Source organism: Sciurus carolinensis, chromosome 8, assembly GCF_902686445.1.
Source record: "Sciurus carolinensis chromosome 8, mSciCar1.2, whole genome shotgun sequence".
Classification (NCBI taxonomy): domain Eukaryota; kingdom Metazoa; phylum Chordata; class Mammalia; order Rodentia; family Sciuridae; genus Sciurus; species Sciurus carolinensis.
Window position 1 is genome coordinate 15,481,050 of NC_062220.1, and position 17,933 is coordinate 15,498,982.

Genomic DNA, 17,933 nt, shown 5'->3' on the forward strand with positions numbered 1-17,933 from the left:
AAAGACTTTCTCCTGAGGGATGAACAGGGAGCTTGGCTCTGAATTTGAAGCTTGAGATGGCTCCATGGGATGCTGGTGAGACTGTGTTGACCTGTGAGTGCTAACTGCCACATGCCACATGATCAGGAGTCCCACAGACCTCAGTGAGCAGCTGGCCTAATACTCATGTTTTACATAGGAGGAAATTGAGGCTCAGAGAGGTTAAAGGACTGGTTGAAGGTCACACAGCTAGTCAGAGGTAGCAAATGTGGAATCTGATTTAATTCCTTTTAAGGTTTTTCACCATACAACTGGGCTGTGGGTTAGAAGAGGATCAAATGGAAAGAAAAAGGATGTTACATAAAGGAGACTGGGGCAGGGAAGAGGGAGGGACGGAACTTGCTGGCACAGTGACCTGATATTCATAGAATGTTCAGGAACACAACCATTTTGAGATCAGTATTGCTTCTGTGGCATATTTACTATTCTCACCCAAAACCCTGGATATTAATCTCCTAGTGTACATGCTTATTTCTGCTTCTGCCAGTGCAAGTTAAGACAAGAAAACATAAAGGTAAAAACGAGATTTTACTCATCTCTTTTTAAAAAAATGTAAAGTTGACTTCCCGCTGAACCAAGAGCCTAGTAAGACATAAAAATATGAAATCATTTTCAACAAGATTTTTAAATTAAGAAAAAAGTTCTGCAAGGCAGAGAGAAGAACACCGAATGTTCAGAATCAATACCACTTAGCGCTATGCATCCTGCGTGCCCAAGGCTTCACAAGGCACTCGGCCTCTTTCAAGAGCATTAAGGTTCAGACCCACCTATCAGGTTGGAAACTTGCAGCTCAGTGTGTTTTACAGATCAAATGCAATTCCATGGATCTGACTTCTCCACGACTAACCACATTCAGACTTGAGCAAAGCAGGTGAAAGGGGAGGCCCACAAGCAGGGGATAGGCATCCCATTGTGGCCGATACCTGGGCTTGCAATGGGCAACCCATCCTGGGACCAGAAGCTTCCAGCTCAGGCTGGAGAGTTTCCTGTGCATCACAAAATGTTTTACATATATCAAGAAGATCTGCCTCAAAGGGACGTGGCCAGCTGGGCATGGAGGTGCATGCCTGTAATTGCAGATACTCAAGAGGCTGAGGTAGAAGAACCCAAGTTCAAGGTCACCCTGGTAGGACCCTGTCTCAAAATAAAGACATTTATAAAGGAATGGGGCTGTATCTCAGTGGCAGAGTGCTTGCCCAGCAAGTGCATGGCCCTGGATTCAATCCCCAGTACAAAAAACAAACAAACAAACAAACAAACAGAAAACCAAAAAGAGGTGGTGGGGGGAGTGGTCAGGCAAGTGACAGTTCAGGTTTCCCTGCTCTCTGTGACTGGCAGTGCTTGTAGGGAGAACTCCAGCCTTGCTTACAGCTGCAGACCTAGAGCCTGGGTTGACCCTTCTCAAGAAATACACCATTCAAAAAAGCTTTCCGGGTTTGCTTGGAATTCTAAGAGCTTCCCTAGATCACACGCAACAACCGTCTCACGTCGTCAATTTTACGGCACATGTTTGAACATCTGAAGGTCTTCATTTACTCACTGTTTCAGTGAAGGAAAGGGAACTCTAGATGGTGCCAGTTATAGGCATAGGAACAAGTTAAAAGGGGGCAATTTTGTGGCAAACAAAATTTTGTGTCCTATCTCTTCTCAGCAGATGCCATCAGGCAGGTCCCTGAGCCCCAGCACAGGGGGGTCTGATCCACCCATAGCTCTAAATGGGGTTTTCCTTATTGACCAAGCTCCCCGTGTGTCTCTGGACCAGAGTGTTGCTGCAGGTGCACAGGGTGACAAGGTTTCCAGTGACTCATTTGCCTCCTAACTTTAGCCATCTTTGCCAGGGCCAAGGGGATTGTGGCTCCACAGTGACTCATCCTTAGGATTCTGACAGTCACATGATGAGTGGGTGAAGCAGTCCTTCAACAGGCTAAATGAAGGGCATCCAGGTCTCTGGGTTCTTAGGGTTCTGGATAAAGTCACTCACCAAATCCATCACATGGCTTTAGATGTGACACTTGCGAATGGCTTGATCCATGCCTGAAGAAGTGACCTCTGTGTTGTGGATAAGGACCTGAGGGTTTGTAACCCACCCACCCCCTCCATATACACATACAACTACCCTCTCCGTCCATTTCCACTGTACATCTAAGCAGTGGAACCGGGAACGAGTGTGCCTGCATGCTGATCCACTCTCCATGCCACCATTTTGAACCAGAGCTCATATCCCCAAGGTAGCAGGTGTCAAGACTGAACAGGTACAACTCTTCCGTGGCCCCCATCCCTATCCAAATGGAGCAAACGAACATGGGCTAAAGACCAGCCTACCCCTTATCATCCTTCCCACAGCTTCCCCAACTCCAAGCCTTGACAAGAGGCCAAGAATAGGGTGCACTGCTACTGGTTATAACTGTTGCTGCTGAGTCGCATAGAGCCAGTTCCCATTTCCACAGATATTTAAACAAAAATAACAACAACAAAAATACCCTCATGACTTTGAGTAACCTGATAGCAAAAAAAAGAAAAAGGAAAAAAAAAAAAAAAAAAAAGAGCTAATTAGAAACATCTAAGTAAAAATATTTAAGTCTTGAGGTGCTGGGACAACCGAGGTTCTATAATGCTGAGAAGAGGGATTTGGGTTTAATAACTGGTGATCGCACCCACATGCAACAATCTCAGGAGTTACTGAGGAGAGTGGGCAAGATGGAAGAGACACACTCCACGGGCTCCAGTGCCTCAGAAAATGAACCGGAAACTGAGATGTGACCAGGGACACCATGGCTCTGACCCTGGTCTGTTAAGTCCAGTAATCTGGAGTTTGAAAAAGAATATTTCATGCAACGATTTGGAATTCAAACAGGTGCTGGATGCTGACATGGGGCTTCCCTGTGGCGTCACTCCTCCTCTGGGCTCCATACTCTGCAGGTCCCTGAGGGGATGCACACAGCTCACATCAAATTTCAGAGCTAAACTCAGCTTCACACATCACTGCCGTTCTCTGCCCGGCTGCCCAGGGACACTCATAACTCAAGCCTGGATCTGTGAGCAGAGATGGGCTCTACTGTTGGAAAATGAAACTCTGCGTTATTTAAGTTCCTTTTCACTTAATGCATCAAACTAATATGCCAAAGTATTTCTGTATCACAGGGGACCATTTGGTAGAAGCTTGCATAGAGCAAGCGTTTAATGTTTACTGAGCGAATGTCTAATAAAACTGAGTCGCTGAACACTTAAGTAAACATGGCTTATTAGGGAGAAGGCAGCCTGGTGTCAGGAAGGAGAAATCACGCCTCACTAATCTCCTCGAGTTCTTTGAGCAGATAAATAAGCATATGGATAAGAGGGAACCACAGAACCCAGTTTAATTTGACTTTCAAAAACCCGTGAGAAAATCCCACTCTAACGACTGTTTTTAAAAAATTGAGTCACTAAGGGTTGTTTTATCATGAATATGGAATTGGCTTAAAGACCATAAACAAAGCTAAAGATAAGTGGATAGGTCCCAGATGGAAAGTGGTAAACACTAGGTTTCCTGGAGATCTCATCTACCATGGGTCTTTGATGGGTCCTTTTTTTTGTTTTTCTTTTTAAAATGCGTTCGTGAATGTCCTTGATGGAGAAGTGCATACTGAATCTCTAGGTTCAGGTAATACTTCATTCTTCTGGCAGGTTGTCATGTTGATGGAGATTTAATTTGGTTTACACAGAAATATATTGGGTACTGAATAGTTCTTATGTGTTTGGGCCACAGGGTCCAGAAAAGAAGCAGAAGATACGATTCCTGGTCTTAAAGGACTAATGATCAAATTAGGGCAAAAGCCACACCTTCCTTACTATAAATAGTAGAAGGCACCGTGGGATCTATTGCAAAAATGAATGGTGCAGATAAGTGTCGGAGTCCAGGGAAGGGGAAGAGAGAATATAGATGGAGGCAGGGAAGGCTTCCTGGAGGAGGTGGAATCTGAGGGGAGTCTTGAAGAATAGCTAATGTTTGGATGGGTGGGAAGGAGGTAGAGTTTTTCTTGTTAAAAGCAACTGATGCCCCATAATCGCTCGTCTTGCCAGCCAAGCACTGCCCAGAGGCTGGTGTGCAGATCCCATTTAGCTTCACTCCCTATTTTCCACAGGAGGAACAAGAGGTGAGGAAGTGTGCCCAAGCTCACGGGCTAAGGAACGTGAAGCCTCCTGTTCTGCTGCCTCCCATGCTGTGGGGCTGTCAGCACGAGATTCAGGTTAGGGAGAGACTGGAGGGTCCCCGCCAGCTGGAGTGACAGCTTGTACTGGGGAGAAGCGAGAGATTAGGTTGGAGCATATGGAATGGATCTGAGTTACAGGGGCCCTTAAATCTTGTCTCAGGGACTTGAACTTAATGCTGAAGGTTTAATCCTGTGTTGAGTGGAAGAGGAAGGAAATTAGAACCACACTTTGGAGTTTGGGGTCCAGGACCTATAGACTTCATTCTGGGGGTGGAAGAAATTAGGGAGGGCTGCACAGGGTTTGGAGGAGAAACTGACCAAGGTCAAAGGTGATTTTATTTGGTACGCTCAGCTCAAACACACATATTAAATCTGTCTGCTCCTAGCAGACCCATCGGAGGAGACCCTCTTCCAGGTCAGCTCTCAGGGTCTCATGCCCTGGGGACATGCTGGACGTTATGTGAACAGAGCTGCCACGTCCACCTCACTGCTCGGGGGTCAGGTGGGCTCAGGAATCATGGCAGGCTCCGGGGTAGCCTTCCCGGCCTGCTTGGTGGCCCAGGCTCTTTGAGGCATGAGCTCCCCTGGGCTTCTTTAATCAGCACCCCTTGCTGAGTTGATGGAGTGGAGATCTCCACTGAACCCTCAGACTCTGTCTGCAAGATCCCAGCAGGACCAAGGCCTTCAGAGTCTCTGAGCAGGGGGATAATGACCGCGTTGGGGAGAGAAACCAGAAGCAGCAGAGAAGCAGTTAAACTTTTGCAATTCCTTTGGTCATTCTGAGATGATGGAGGCAGCAGGCCAGGCGGTCACCTCCTTCCAGTGACCATGTGGTGTCTGGCATTGGGCATGATGCTCTAGGGATGAGCACGTTTTGGGTGAGTGACCAATTATTCCCGAAACCTTGACATCCAGAAATGTCACCCGAGGCAGCCATTATAATAGTGCAGTAAAAAAGAGCTCTGGACTTGCATTGGGAGATGGTGCGCAAATCTCTGCTCTTCTCCAAGGTAGTCATGTGACCCGGCATGGTCATTTAACCTCTCTGAACCTTAGTTTTCCTGTCTGTGAAATGGAGATGATAATTACACCAATCTCATACATTTTTGTGAAGACAAAAAAAATCTACTCCGGTAGCTCTACGGGTACAGAATGCAGGAATGCTCTGGATGGTGTCTTGAAGATGCGGCCCCAGGGATGCCACAAGCTTTCCCATCTGCACCCTGGAGACCCTTCATTTTCCACTGCAGGAGTGCCCATCATGCTGGGCTGTGCTGGTCTCTACTGGTCTGCCTCCCTCACTGATCTGAGCAGCACTTAGACGGTGCCTGGCCTGTGGCCAAAGAATCAACGAAAGAATCAGCACATTACCTACTATCCATGGAAAACGAGAGTTAGTCTGACAACCCCCACCTCTGCCCAATGATTGGCACGGATTGTCTGAATTCTCTCAAGCATCTGTTTAGTAATTCACTTCAGACTTTTTCTGTGAAAGCAAAATTGCTGTGAAAAAATCTAAAAGGAATTCCTGCTACAGTTTTTATGAAAAAGTCTAAAGGGTACATTCCTGTAATCCCGGTAGCTCAGGAGGCTGAGGCAGGAAGATAGAAGATTTGAAGCCAGCCTCAGCAACTTAGTGGGGCTGGAAGCAACCTAGCCAGATCCTGTCTCAAAATAAAACATATAAAGGGCTGGGGTGTGGCTCAGGGGTTAAGCACCGTTAGGTTCTAAAGGGAAATCCTGCTAGAATTTCTATCTCCCCATTTTGGAAAAATATGGACAGCACTGACCTCTGTCACTCTGTCACCACTCCCATTTTTTGAGATTGTTTATCAAAGATAAAAAGTAGGCTAGACAGTCTCCAAAACAGATGTGCAGGGTGGTATGTACATCCTCTAGTAGGTTGGAGATGAATTAATGTGAGGGGTCCTCTTACAGGCTCCTCCTCCTACTTAGGGACAAATTTCCCTGTCAGTGTTGTTTGCTTCCCTTTCTGGCCTTAATACTTTTATGCTTTCTAGAAAAGAAATAAACATAGAACCCTTGACATTCTGCTTTCCTGCTGATGTTATTAGCCTTGCTCAGAGTTCCTGGATGACTCAGCCTGTGCCTGGTGGGTTCTTCTAGCTTCCAACACAGCGTTAGAAAACTCTCTGGGTTCTATTTTTCTTAGCCTCAACTTCTTTTGAGCTTTGGCTTTCTTGAAGTGGTTCACAAATGTAAATGCCACCTTTTTTGTAGCAGTCTGTTCCATCACTTTCTAGAATGTGAGTTCACTGGGGAGCTCCATTTTTCAGTGGAACTGACCTAAACCCTGTAAGAGGCCCCACAGTATCCCTATGGGATCCACCATGCAGTTCTTGCATCTTAAGATGATCCATCCACATGAAGAGAGAAAAGTACATACCGCTCTGTTGGTAAAGTTGCGGAAGTTCTCAGCCAACACCTGCCGGATCATGTCTGGCCTGGAAATAACAATATACATCCGGCGACCAAGATAGTACCTGGGGAGAATAAAAAAAAATTATGTTAAAACATGTAGCCTTAATCTACCCATTTCTCTTTTCCAAAAAAGAATTCTTGGTGGCTCAGAGGGAAGGATGAAAGAAAGTAGGAAGTAAAGATGTGGGAAAGATGAGGAAGCGTATGTTCCAATCGCGAGTAACAATAGAGCTGTGATGGGCTGACATCTAATTTCTTTCCACCAATACTTCTGGGGAGTCACCTTGTACCAGGCCCCAGAGGCTCTAGGTTGGATAAGATATGGTCCCTGCCTCAGGGAGCTTATAGCGCAATAGGAAAGACAGATTTGTAAATGTAAATGCAACAATAAGGCATTCATTCATAAGATCCACTAGGAAGACAAAGGAGGAAAATGGTAGCGGTCAATGTCACGTGCATTTTCCAAAAACGGCAAGGTAGGCATTCTACAAAAGACCAGTAACCTTTACACTGATTCTTGAAAAAAGGCTAAAGCAAATGAATAAACAGATGTTTGTGAGAATTCTGGAGAGATGAAGCCTGCTGGAAAGAGCTGAACATCTGGTTCCATGCCTTTATATGAAGAAGCTCAACAGATACTCATGACATTCAGGAAGGGATGGAGGAAAGGCCCAGCCGGGCAGCTGGTTGTGGGGAACTGCCGGGAGGCGTCTCATGCGTGTCTCACACTTGAGAGAGTCCAGGAGACACCAAGCAACCAAGGCCGGGTCACAGACTTCAGGGGTCTCAGCATCTGATAGGAGGGACAGTCAGGCAATCAACCTACAGTGTGACATTCTGGCAGGCAAAATGACAATGGAGGAATACTTAACAGTGCTTGTAGAGGAGAGAAAGAAGGCTTCCCGGGGTGGTGCTCCCCAGACCAAGTTCTGCAGATGAGTGGGAGTTATTCCCAGAAGGTGGGTGGGTGACAGAGGAGAGAGTGTGTGGACAGAGCAGGCAGCTTGAGCACCTGACCCAGGCCAGGCCAGCCTGGGGAAGAGTGCCTGATGGCCAGCTGTGTGAAGCAAAACAGAGTGACAACAAGGGGCCACCGTGTAATGCAGGTCCAAGAGCAAGAAGTTGTACTTTCAGGGTTGTCACTTGATCATAGATGCATACAGCTCAGAGCAGTAAGGAACAGATTTTATTTTATTTTTTATACCTTTATTTTATTTATTTTTATGTGGTGCTGGGGATTGAACCCAGTGCCTCACATGTGCTAGACAAGTGCTCTACCACTGACCTATAATCCTAGCCCCAGGAACAGATTTTATAGGAGAAAGTCCCATGTAAAAGCAGAAAGTTTACTCCAACACTCTTACTCTTCACAACCCCAAAGCAAGTTAATTTTTTAACTCTTCTTCTTGCTGACTGGGAATAAAAATATTTCTCTGGCACATATTAAACACTCAGAAAATATTCACCTGAGTGATCATATTTTTTAAAACTCTTGGGAAAATCTTTGGACCACAGGATTTCAATAAATGCAGTACAACTAGTTTCAAACTGATTTTCACCAAGAAAACAAAAATAACCTGATAAGACCATAGACCATAAGTTTTGCTTTTACAAAACTCATTGCAAGGGTTATAGACTCTTCTGAGAATCTAGTGAAAGCTGTAGTCACCCTCCTGGTAGAAATGAACACCTTACAGTAGTTTGTAGATAATTTGAAGGGTTCTTGGACCCATGAACCCTACTCCAGAGCAGTGTTTCTCAAACTTAAAATATGCCTGAAGTCACTTTAGTTTGAAGAACTAACAGTTGAAAATTTCCCCAATCTGGTAATAGATTTACAGATTCAAGAAACTGAGTGAACCTCAAATAGGGTGAATCCGATGAAATCCACGCCAAGACATATCATAATTAAATTTCTGAAAACTAAAAGAAAGAAAGAGTCTTAAAAGCAACCAGAGAGCAATGACCTATGGGGAACAACTAAGGACGGCAGATTTATTGTCAGAAACCATGGAGACCAGAAGGAAGTGGCACATTTCTCAAGTCCTGAAAGAAAAGAATTGTCCACCACAAGTAGTCTATCTGGTGAATGTATCTTTCAGGAAAGAAATAGAGATAAAATCATTCCTAGATGAAGAAAAACTAAGGGAATTTGTCAGTAGTCAATCTATCCTTAAAGAATGACTAAAGGAAGTTTTCCAGCCAGAAGGGAAAGGATAACAGAAGAAAGTTTGGAATTTCAGAAAGGAAAGAATCATGGATTGGGTGGAAACTATTAGACTGCCCTACTTCTTGTGAGTTTCTTAAATTATACTTGATGGCTGAAACAAAAATTCTAACACCATCTGATGTGATAAATGTACTTAGAGGGAATACTTAGGACAATTGTATTTTAAGAGTAAGAAGAGTAAAGGGACCACAGTGGAGTAAGGTCACTTGAAGTGGTGAGGCATCCATATTCACAGACTGTGATGAATCATGTGTGCATACTTATATAACCACTAGGAAGACTACACAAAATGATATAAAAAATGTAATACATTAAAGTGGAATGTTAATGTTCAAAAAGCCCACAAGAAGGCAAGAAAAGTGAAACAAGAAATGAGTGAACAAAAGAAAAGAAATATATTACTAGCTTATAATTATAAACATAATAATTAGATAACAAAATTAAAATACAGGTTGAAGCTAAAGCAGAGACAAGGGAGAAATTCATAGGACTAACTGCTACCTTAGAAAAGAGGAAAGCTCTTAAATGAATAATCTATATTTCTACCCCAAGAAAATTGAAAAAGAAGAGAAAAAAACCTAAATTGTGCAAAAAGAAGGAAATAACAATGATAAGAGTAAAGTCAGTGAAGTGAAAAACAAAACAATAAAAAATTAATGAAACAAAAAGTGCTGACACTTTGAAAAATCAATAAAATTAATAAACCTCAGCAAGACTAACAAAGATGAAAAAGAGAAGACACAACTCATTAATATCAGGAACCAAAGAGATTATCACCATACATATTGCAGTCATTAAAAGGATAAGGGAGCCAGGTAGGATGGCACACACCTGTAATTCCAGCTACTTATGAGGCTGAGGCAGGAGAATCACATGTTCAAGGCCAGTCTGGGCAACTTAGGGAGCCCCTGACTTAACAACAAACAAACGAACAAATAAATAAAAACCCACTGGGGATGTAGCCCAGTGACAGAGCCCTTACCTATCATGTGTGAGTCCCTGAGTTCAATCCCCTACTGCAAACATAACAAAACAAAATAAAACAAAAGAATAAGCAAGCAACTTTAGACTGATGATTTTGAAAATGAGGAAATGGACCAATTCCTTGAAAAACACAAACTACTAAAATTCAACCAAGATGAATGAAACAATCTGAATAATCCTATTACCATAAGAAAATTGAAATCATAATTTTAAATTTCCTGAAAAAGTCATCTTCAGGTCCAGATGGTTTCAATGGAAATTTCTACCAAACATTTAAAGACAAACCAACAATAACTGTACATAATCTCTTCCAGAAGTTAAAAGAGGTGGGAACACTTCCCAATTCAATTTATGAAGACAGTATTACCCTGATACCAAAACCAGATGAATTCAGTACCAAAAATATAAATAAATAAATAAAAGAAAGAAAACTATACCCCAGTATCCCTCACATCTTAGACACAAAAATCTTCAACAAAGCAAATCTATCAATGTGCAGAAAGAATTAAATATCACAAGTGGCATTTATACTAGGGGCACAAAACTTGTTCAATATTTTAAAATCATTCAATATAATCCACCATATTAACGGCCTTAAAAAGAAAAAATATGTGATGGTATCAGTTAACCTGAAGAAAACATTTGACAAAATTCAGCATTGTGCATGATGAAATCTCTCAGGAATAGAGGGAAATTTATAAAAAACCTAAAATTAACAACATACTTAATGGTGAAAGGCTGAATGCTTTTCCCTAAGACTGGGAACAAGGCAAGGCTATTCAGTCCCGTTACTCTTCTACATAGGCCAGTACAATGAGACAAGAAAAATAAATAGGAAGCATATAGATTGGGAAGAAATAAAGAGAATTATTTTCAGTTGATTTGATTGTCCACAGAGAAAATATAAATAAATAAACAAAAAATTGCAGAATTCAAGAGCAATGTACAAAAAAATTTAATGGCATTTCTACATACTAACAATGAACATGTGGAAAGCAAAAATTAAAACAGTACCATTTACTCTGTTGATGAAAGAAATCTAAGACCTATGTAAATGGAGAGACTTATGATACTCAGAGACTGGAAGACATGAAATATGTCAGTTCTCCCAAAAGTGATCTAATAGGTTTAAGACAATACCAAACTCCCAGCAATTTATATGGAAAAACCAAGGACTTAGAATAACTAAATCAATTTTTAAAAGAAGAATGAAGTGAGAGGAATCAGTGTATCAGATCCCAAGGCTTAACCATAGTAGTCAAGACTTTGTACCACAGAAGAGTAATAGACAGATACAAACATACCCTACACACACACACACACACACACACATATAAACCCGGATAAAATCTGAATAAGTTCTGTGCATTGAACTAATGTCAAACCTCCTGGTTTTGATAAAGTGTCATCATTATGAAGAGGTTACCACTGGGAGAAGCTGAGAAGAGGCCCACAGTGTGGAGCTGCAGAGTGGCTCAGTGGTAGAGGGCTTGCCTGGCATGCACAACGCCCAGCCCTCCGACCTCAGCACACAACGCATGTGCATGCACACACACGTACACAGACCCTCCTTCCCTGAACGTATTCCAACTTCTGTGAATCTGTATTTATTGCAAAATAAAAAGTTTTAGCAAGTCACCTGGAAGCTTAATAAACTATAAAGTCACAACCCTGCTTTCCACCGAGCTTGATCTACCAGGCCTGGGTGGAACCCACAAATCTGTATTTGAAGCCTCTCTCAGATTCTGATGCAATACAACTGTACCACACTCTGAGAAACAGTGTCCTGGGACAGCGGTGTGCAACCCGAGTGGACAGTCAAAATCGACTGTGGAACATTCAGAAAATAACAGTTCCTGCCCCACCCAGACCTCCAGACCTGAGTCTCTGGGGTGGAACCAGTCACCTCTTATTTTAACAAACTCCCAGGGGACCCTGATAAGGTTGACAGTAAACAGATTGGGGACCCAAGTTAAAAATGCTAATGTTCACACCATTGTCATTTCCCTAAATCCTTAGCTGTATAAGGAAAGCAGTTATACTCTGGGGTGCACACATATTTTGGCAATATATTTGTATTGATTTCATTATTATCAGAATAATGCACATAATCTGGACTTAAAAAATGCTTCTATATTCCAATGCAAGTTGTCCGTTCAAGTAGTCACCTTGGGAGTCTTTCTGATTTTTTCTAGTAATACTGCTAATGCTAAAAACAATTTTCGAACAATTCCTCTAGAATTGCTTCAGAGCTGGTTTATAAACCTCATGAGGGAACTGGCCCCATTTTACATGTAAATTGTGTAATCTTGTGAATTTATAAAAATGCTCATCTGTAGTTTGAGGAGCTCCTGGAAAGATATTGAATAGAGAGACATATAAGCGAACTCGTCTTAAGCGAGCACAGCCTTCCTTCTTTAATGGCTCCACTGTTCTCATCTGCCCACCACCCTTGGGAAGCCACCTCCCAATTCCACATAGTTATGAAGGAGCTGTCAATTATGGAACCTTGTCCCTGTGGCCAAGGGAATGGACTCACCATGTAGGCACGGCCAATCACCGTATCTTGTCTCCTTGGCAACCAGGACTGGTCCAGCTGGTGGGCATATGACCCAACCAGCCATGGTCAGAATACTTCCTTGGGATTTCTACATGGATGCTGGGTTGACACACTCAGTCTCTCCTAGAGCTACTAACCGGGGAATATATAAATTTAGGATGGCTGATGACCCTTTCTCTGCCATACTGAGACAATCTGTCTGCAGCAAGAGCTAAAAGACCAGCTGAGATTTATGACAGGTGAAACACTGTGCAGGAAGTACAAGGTCCGTCCAGTCTGTCCCAGCAGCCCTTGGCGTGATCCTCCAAGGTTAGGTCAGTTAGTTTGTGCGCAGGTGAATTTGACTTGGGTTTCCATCAGGTATGACCATGAAGCACAGCTGGTGTGGTGCCCTCTTTCCTTCTCCACCTTGTGGATACCTGAGCCATTCTGCCTATCAAAGCGCACCCCCCTACATGGTTCTGATGTTCTGATCTTCAGTTTGTACTTTGGAATGTGCTGTGTATTGAATGACCCCACCAAACTTCTTGTTGAAATTGAATCCTTATTGTGAGGTACTAGAAGGTGAGACCAGGTGGGACATTTAAGAGGTAAATAGGTATTAAGGGCGCTGCCTCATGAATGAATTCATCCATTCATGGGTTAATGGAATTGGGTTATCTTGTGAATAGGTTTGTTATGAAAGTCATTTTTGCTCTGTCACTTGGATGCATCCTAGGATTGTATCATGCCCTGTGCCACCTTGGGACTCTGAAAAGAGTACCCACCAGGGAGAAGATGCTCATTAAATACAGTCCCTCAACTTTGGGCCTCCTAGCTTATGGAATGATGAGCTAGACAAACCTTTCTTCTTTGTAAATTACCCAGTCTGTGGTATCCAGTGATAGCAACAGAAAATGAACTAAGATAGTATGAAGGTATAACAGTGTCTTCTTGCTTCCTGTGATGGCTTTGTTCTAGGTATATTTGCTTTATTATCTCATGTAATCCTCACGAAATGGATGAGGTAATTAGCAAACCCACTTTTCAGAATAGGAGACTGAGACTTAGTGTGACTAAGTAATTTGTCCAAAGTAGGGACTTGACCCTGGTCTCAGGGCTGTCCTGGTTATGAGCAGGCTGCATCGCCTCTTCTTCCAGGCTGGCCTTATCTGTAGTTCCGCTCCCATGCAAGCAGGTGAGTGAGAGAAAACAGGCAGGCTCCCAGCTGCGCAGACTATGGCTTTTACAGGTAGAGATTTAGGGCAGGTTCTTGCTTAATAGACCAGAAAACCCCCAGCCCAATTAAAGAGGTTAGGCCTTGTTCCCTCTAATCCAAGGTTGGACATCTGGCAGGTAGATTCCATTAGGGGCAAGAAATTTGTAACCAGTTATTCATTTATACCTCTTTATGCACATAATAATTTGCTTATTCAACTCCAAAGCACCTGGGTGGAAAGAAAATGTAGCAAATCTGTGAAGTATTATGCAGACAAAAACAACACCTGTTTGACTTGTTTAATTAGTGGTTTTCTTTTTTTAAAAAAACTGACCAGTCAGTTCAACCAACATAGCACAGCGGCATTCTGGGACTGGAGGAAGAGAGAATGTTGGTATTTTCCTGGGGACTGCCTGGCCCTGTTCCAGAAAGCCTGCCCCTGCCAGGGGTGACTGAGTTATGACTGTTCATGGGGAAGGGGAGGGTCACCCACAGGCACTGACTCGGAAAGGTGTCCAAGTTACACAGCTGAACAGAAACGTATGTTGTGAAATTGTGTGTATAATTCTATTAATAAAAACCTTAGTATTAATTAGAACATTCAAGAAGTGTTTACTGAGCACATACTCTGTGTCAGGCACCATGCTGGGTCCCGCTGGTAAATTCCTTGAAGTCTGGAGGAAGATGAATCAGACAGCTAACGGCACGTGTACCCGGGGCAGGAAATTATGGGGTACTTTTACTTTTTATGTTATGTATTTCTTTACTATTCCCATGTTCTATAATAAGTGTGTGTGACTTTTGGAATAGGAAAAGGGGAGGGGACTTGTCACTGGGTGGTCCCACTGAGGCTGTCAGGAGGCAGTCAGGTGGGGGTGCTGAGACTGCTGGCGCTGGGTCTCAGGGACGCTTCAAGACCTTGTCTTGCGATTTTACACCTGTGTCACCTTGGGCAAACACGGCCTCCGTGAACCTGTTTCTTTGACAGGAGGCTCTTATGGAAGTCCCGGGGACGTCGGTCAGCAGTGAAATTGTATGCCAACTGGACCCTGGAAACCACCCCGCAGGAAGGGAAGGGCCCACACACCCCGAAGGGCAGGTCACACCCTGCTGGTGCCTGTGGGGGTCAGGGGGCTCCGGAGGGGAGCCTGACACTCCCCACAGCTAGGTGAATATGAACCACCCATGGGGGCCTTGGCACCTCTGACCACTGCAAACACTGAGCATCTGAGAAGTTGTGGCCCCACAGAAGCCACAGCCCGGCAGGTTGAAGATGCTAATGGGGAACGGCTGTCCTGACCTCAAGTTTGCCCTTTGGCCGGAAATGTGGAAGCATTGGGAAGCTTAGTGGTGCATGGCAGGCACACAGGCTGGAGGCTTGTAGTTCCCCAGAAGTTGGGAGAAAGCTACAGAGAGGCCCCATGCCGGGTGCCTGGGCATTGGGCTGACAGTGACTCCTTCTGTCCCCACAGTGCAGGGAGCACCCTGGCCTGGAGTTCTGGGGCTCTGTCCCTGCTTGGCTCCTGGGGCCATCTTGCCCCTGTTGGTTAGTTAGCCCACCTGTCATTAGGGCCACAGGTGGAGTTGGCTGAGTGGCAGAGCATACTGGTTACCGGGACACTGTTCCAGGAACCAGGGGCAGCCAAAGGGCCTTGGAGTCCACTTCTGCCTGTCACTCTGAGTGGGGTTGCGCATCACCTACCTTGGAAGCCTCAGGGTGCTCCGGAAGTCTCAGGAAGCCCTGCAGAGACTGATGGGCTTTGTCAGACTGTTCCCTGACAGGGTGCCTGGCCTGTGTAGCTCCTCTCCTGCCTCTTCATGCTGGTAGCATCCCTGGTCCCTCGCCTCTGGCCAGACCTGGGCCTCCATCTCAGACCTCCATACTTTAGTCTTCTGGTTTGTCTTTCCGGCTACTTGGCTACATGAGGGCCTCAGTTCCGTTCCTCCACCCAGGACTGTGCAAAGCGCAAGCCTGATGATGCTACTCCTCGACTGAAAACCCTTCAACGTTTAGTCAGGATCAAGTCCTCTTGGGGGCATCTGCACGTAGCACATGGCATTCCGCACAACATGGCCCTGCCTTGCTCTTTGGCCTCTACCCTCCAAGTTCCCACCACTCACCTACATTTCCCAAACCCTCCATGATCTCCCACTGTGGGCCTTCATACATGCTGTTCCCGCCTCACAGGGGACAGCGCTCCCTTTTCTTGCTTGGTTAACTCCTAGTGGTTCTCTACCAATTATGGTTTTTTTCTTGACCATCTTTCCATGTGATTTCAAGTGCTTTATACACAGGGACTTGTCTTATTTATCGCCGATGTCTAGGACTTATTATAGTGTCAGGTATGCAATAGGAACTCTATAATGCTCATGGAGAATGCTGGATTCTCGTTTCAACCTCTAATCCCTGCTGTGTTCGGACCCTGCCTCTCTCACTTAGACCACTACAGTATCTCCCATAAGGGCTCTCCTATCTCCAAACCAATTCTCCCATCTCCATTTGACCATCAAGGTCAAATCCTTTGTGAAAAAGAAGCTGATCATGTGGTTCTACTCCCTGTAAATCTTTTTTTTTTCTTTTAATTAATTTTAAAATTTGTTCTAATTAGTTATACATGACAGTAGGAAGCATTTATACATTTTGATAGATCATATATAAAAGGAGTATAAGTTCTCATTTTTCTGATTGTACATATTGTAGGATCACATGGGTCATGCAGTCATATCTGTACACGAGGTCAGAATGTCTGTTTCGCTCTACTGTTCTTCTAGTCATTTGAAGCAAGACATCCCAGTTTCTTGGTAAATAACCAGTGGTCCTTCTTGGGTCTATCACCTCCCTTCGCCACTGGTCTCATATCAGACTTTCTCAGTTCATGACACCTTCAGTGACTCAATAATTTTTTATAGCATCCCCTGGCCAAAAAAAGTACCCAACAGTTTCATTCTTAAGCAGTTAAGCCCAAAAAATAAGTATTCATGTTCTAACAACTTAGTGAACATTTGAAAAAAATAATAGACATAAATTGGAAGCAGTTCTCAAAGGAGCTGACAGATGTCACCATATTTTTATAGTTATTTGATATATCCCAGGAAGCCCCATGGAGTTCACTGTGGCACCCTGGGGTGTCTCAGCACACAGTTTGAGAACCACAATCTTGTATTCTTTCAGAGAGAAAGTTATGTGTGGTTCCCATATTTTCAGCCTTTCCCCATACCCCATGCCTTTGCCCAGAAGTGCTGGTGCCCCTTTTGTTGGTTTGGAAACCCCTTTCATGCACTGGTGTCACTGTCCCCTCTTCCGTAGAACCTTCCTGCTCCCTCGCTCCCTGCAGTTTCCGAGGCACCTGAGTGTTCTCTTATCTGTGCACCACACACTTTACTCCTCTGTGAGTCTTTGGAAGACAGAGCTCTGTGTCTCATTTTGCCCGTGTCCCCAAGAAGCTGGCAGAGCTCCCATCCGTGGAGGAAGTGAACCATTTGAGTCTGCCCTTCTAGTCCTGGGAAATCCCTGTGTCCCTGCTTCTGCTCTGGGAGGATGTGAAGCCAGACTTGAAGCCTCGGAACTTGTTTCTTTTTCTCACAATTATCCTACCTTCCCAAAGGCACCCAGTGCCTGGCCCTTCTCCCACGCGGGGGCTGCTCTTTCTGCCTCTCTCCCGCCACCATGGAGAGGTGCCTCCTGTGGAGCACTCAGTTGACGCTGTCCCCTGCACGTCTGTACAAATGTCAGGTCTGGGAATCACCCACTGGGGGGCCAAACACCCAGAAACCCTAGACTGCCCTCACTCAGACCCCTTCAGGGACACTTCCCACCCAGTTGCAGGGACAACCTTCAGCTTCTTCAGTGTGGGCCTGAGGAGAAGGCGCCCACGTTACTCGAGGGCACCCCTTCCTGCGGAAGCCTGCACACGGGGACTGAACCAGGCTGGGGATGGGGATAAAAGCAGGCCGTTCTATCCTGCCAGGGGATGCTGACAGCCTCTCCTCCTTCCCCTTACAGGCGAAAATTCCTAGTTTCCTAGCATCTTACACCCCAAACCCATCTCATTGTCGACTCTAGAAACCAGCCACAAGACATGGGTTTAACCAGCTCCAGCTATTAGCACAAAAGATAATGATAAATGTCCTCAGCCTGGGCACCAAGCTCCCCATCATGGTGAGCAACTGCCTGATCCATCTCTCTCTTCTCCTCTAGCTGTTCCCAACTCCAGGTCTTTTCTCTAACAGTTCTTCTCCATCTCCCCTGCCCCCATCTCTCCTTTAAGGCCAAGTACCACCTCCTCCTTC

The 17,933-nt window shown here is 44.6% G+C and overlaps 1 protein-coding gene across 3 annotated transcripts in view; it reads right to left on the reverse strand.

Annotated features, from left to right (window-relative positions):
- Nucleotides 1-17,933, reverse strand: part of Tbxas1 (thromboxane A synthase 1) — a 159,901-nt gene that overhangs the window by 88,049 nt on the left and 53,919 nt on the right. For 2 of the 3 annotated variants that reach the window (XM_047560621.1, XM_047560623.1), the window contains one exon: nucleotides 6,637-6,733. In XM_047560621.1, coding sequence (XP_047416577.1) covers nucleotides 6,637-6,733 — 97 coding nt within the window. Of the gene's footprint in view, nucleotides 1-5,038; nucleotides 5,087-6,636; nucleotides 6,734-17,933 lie in introns of those variants that run through there. The other variant, XM_047560622.1, reaches the window with a different exon arrangement.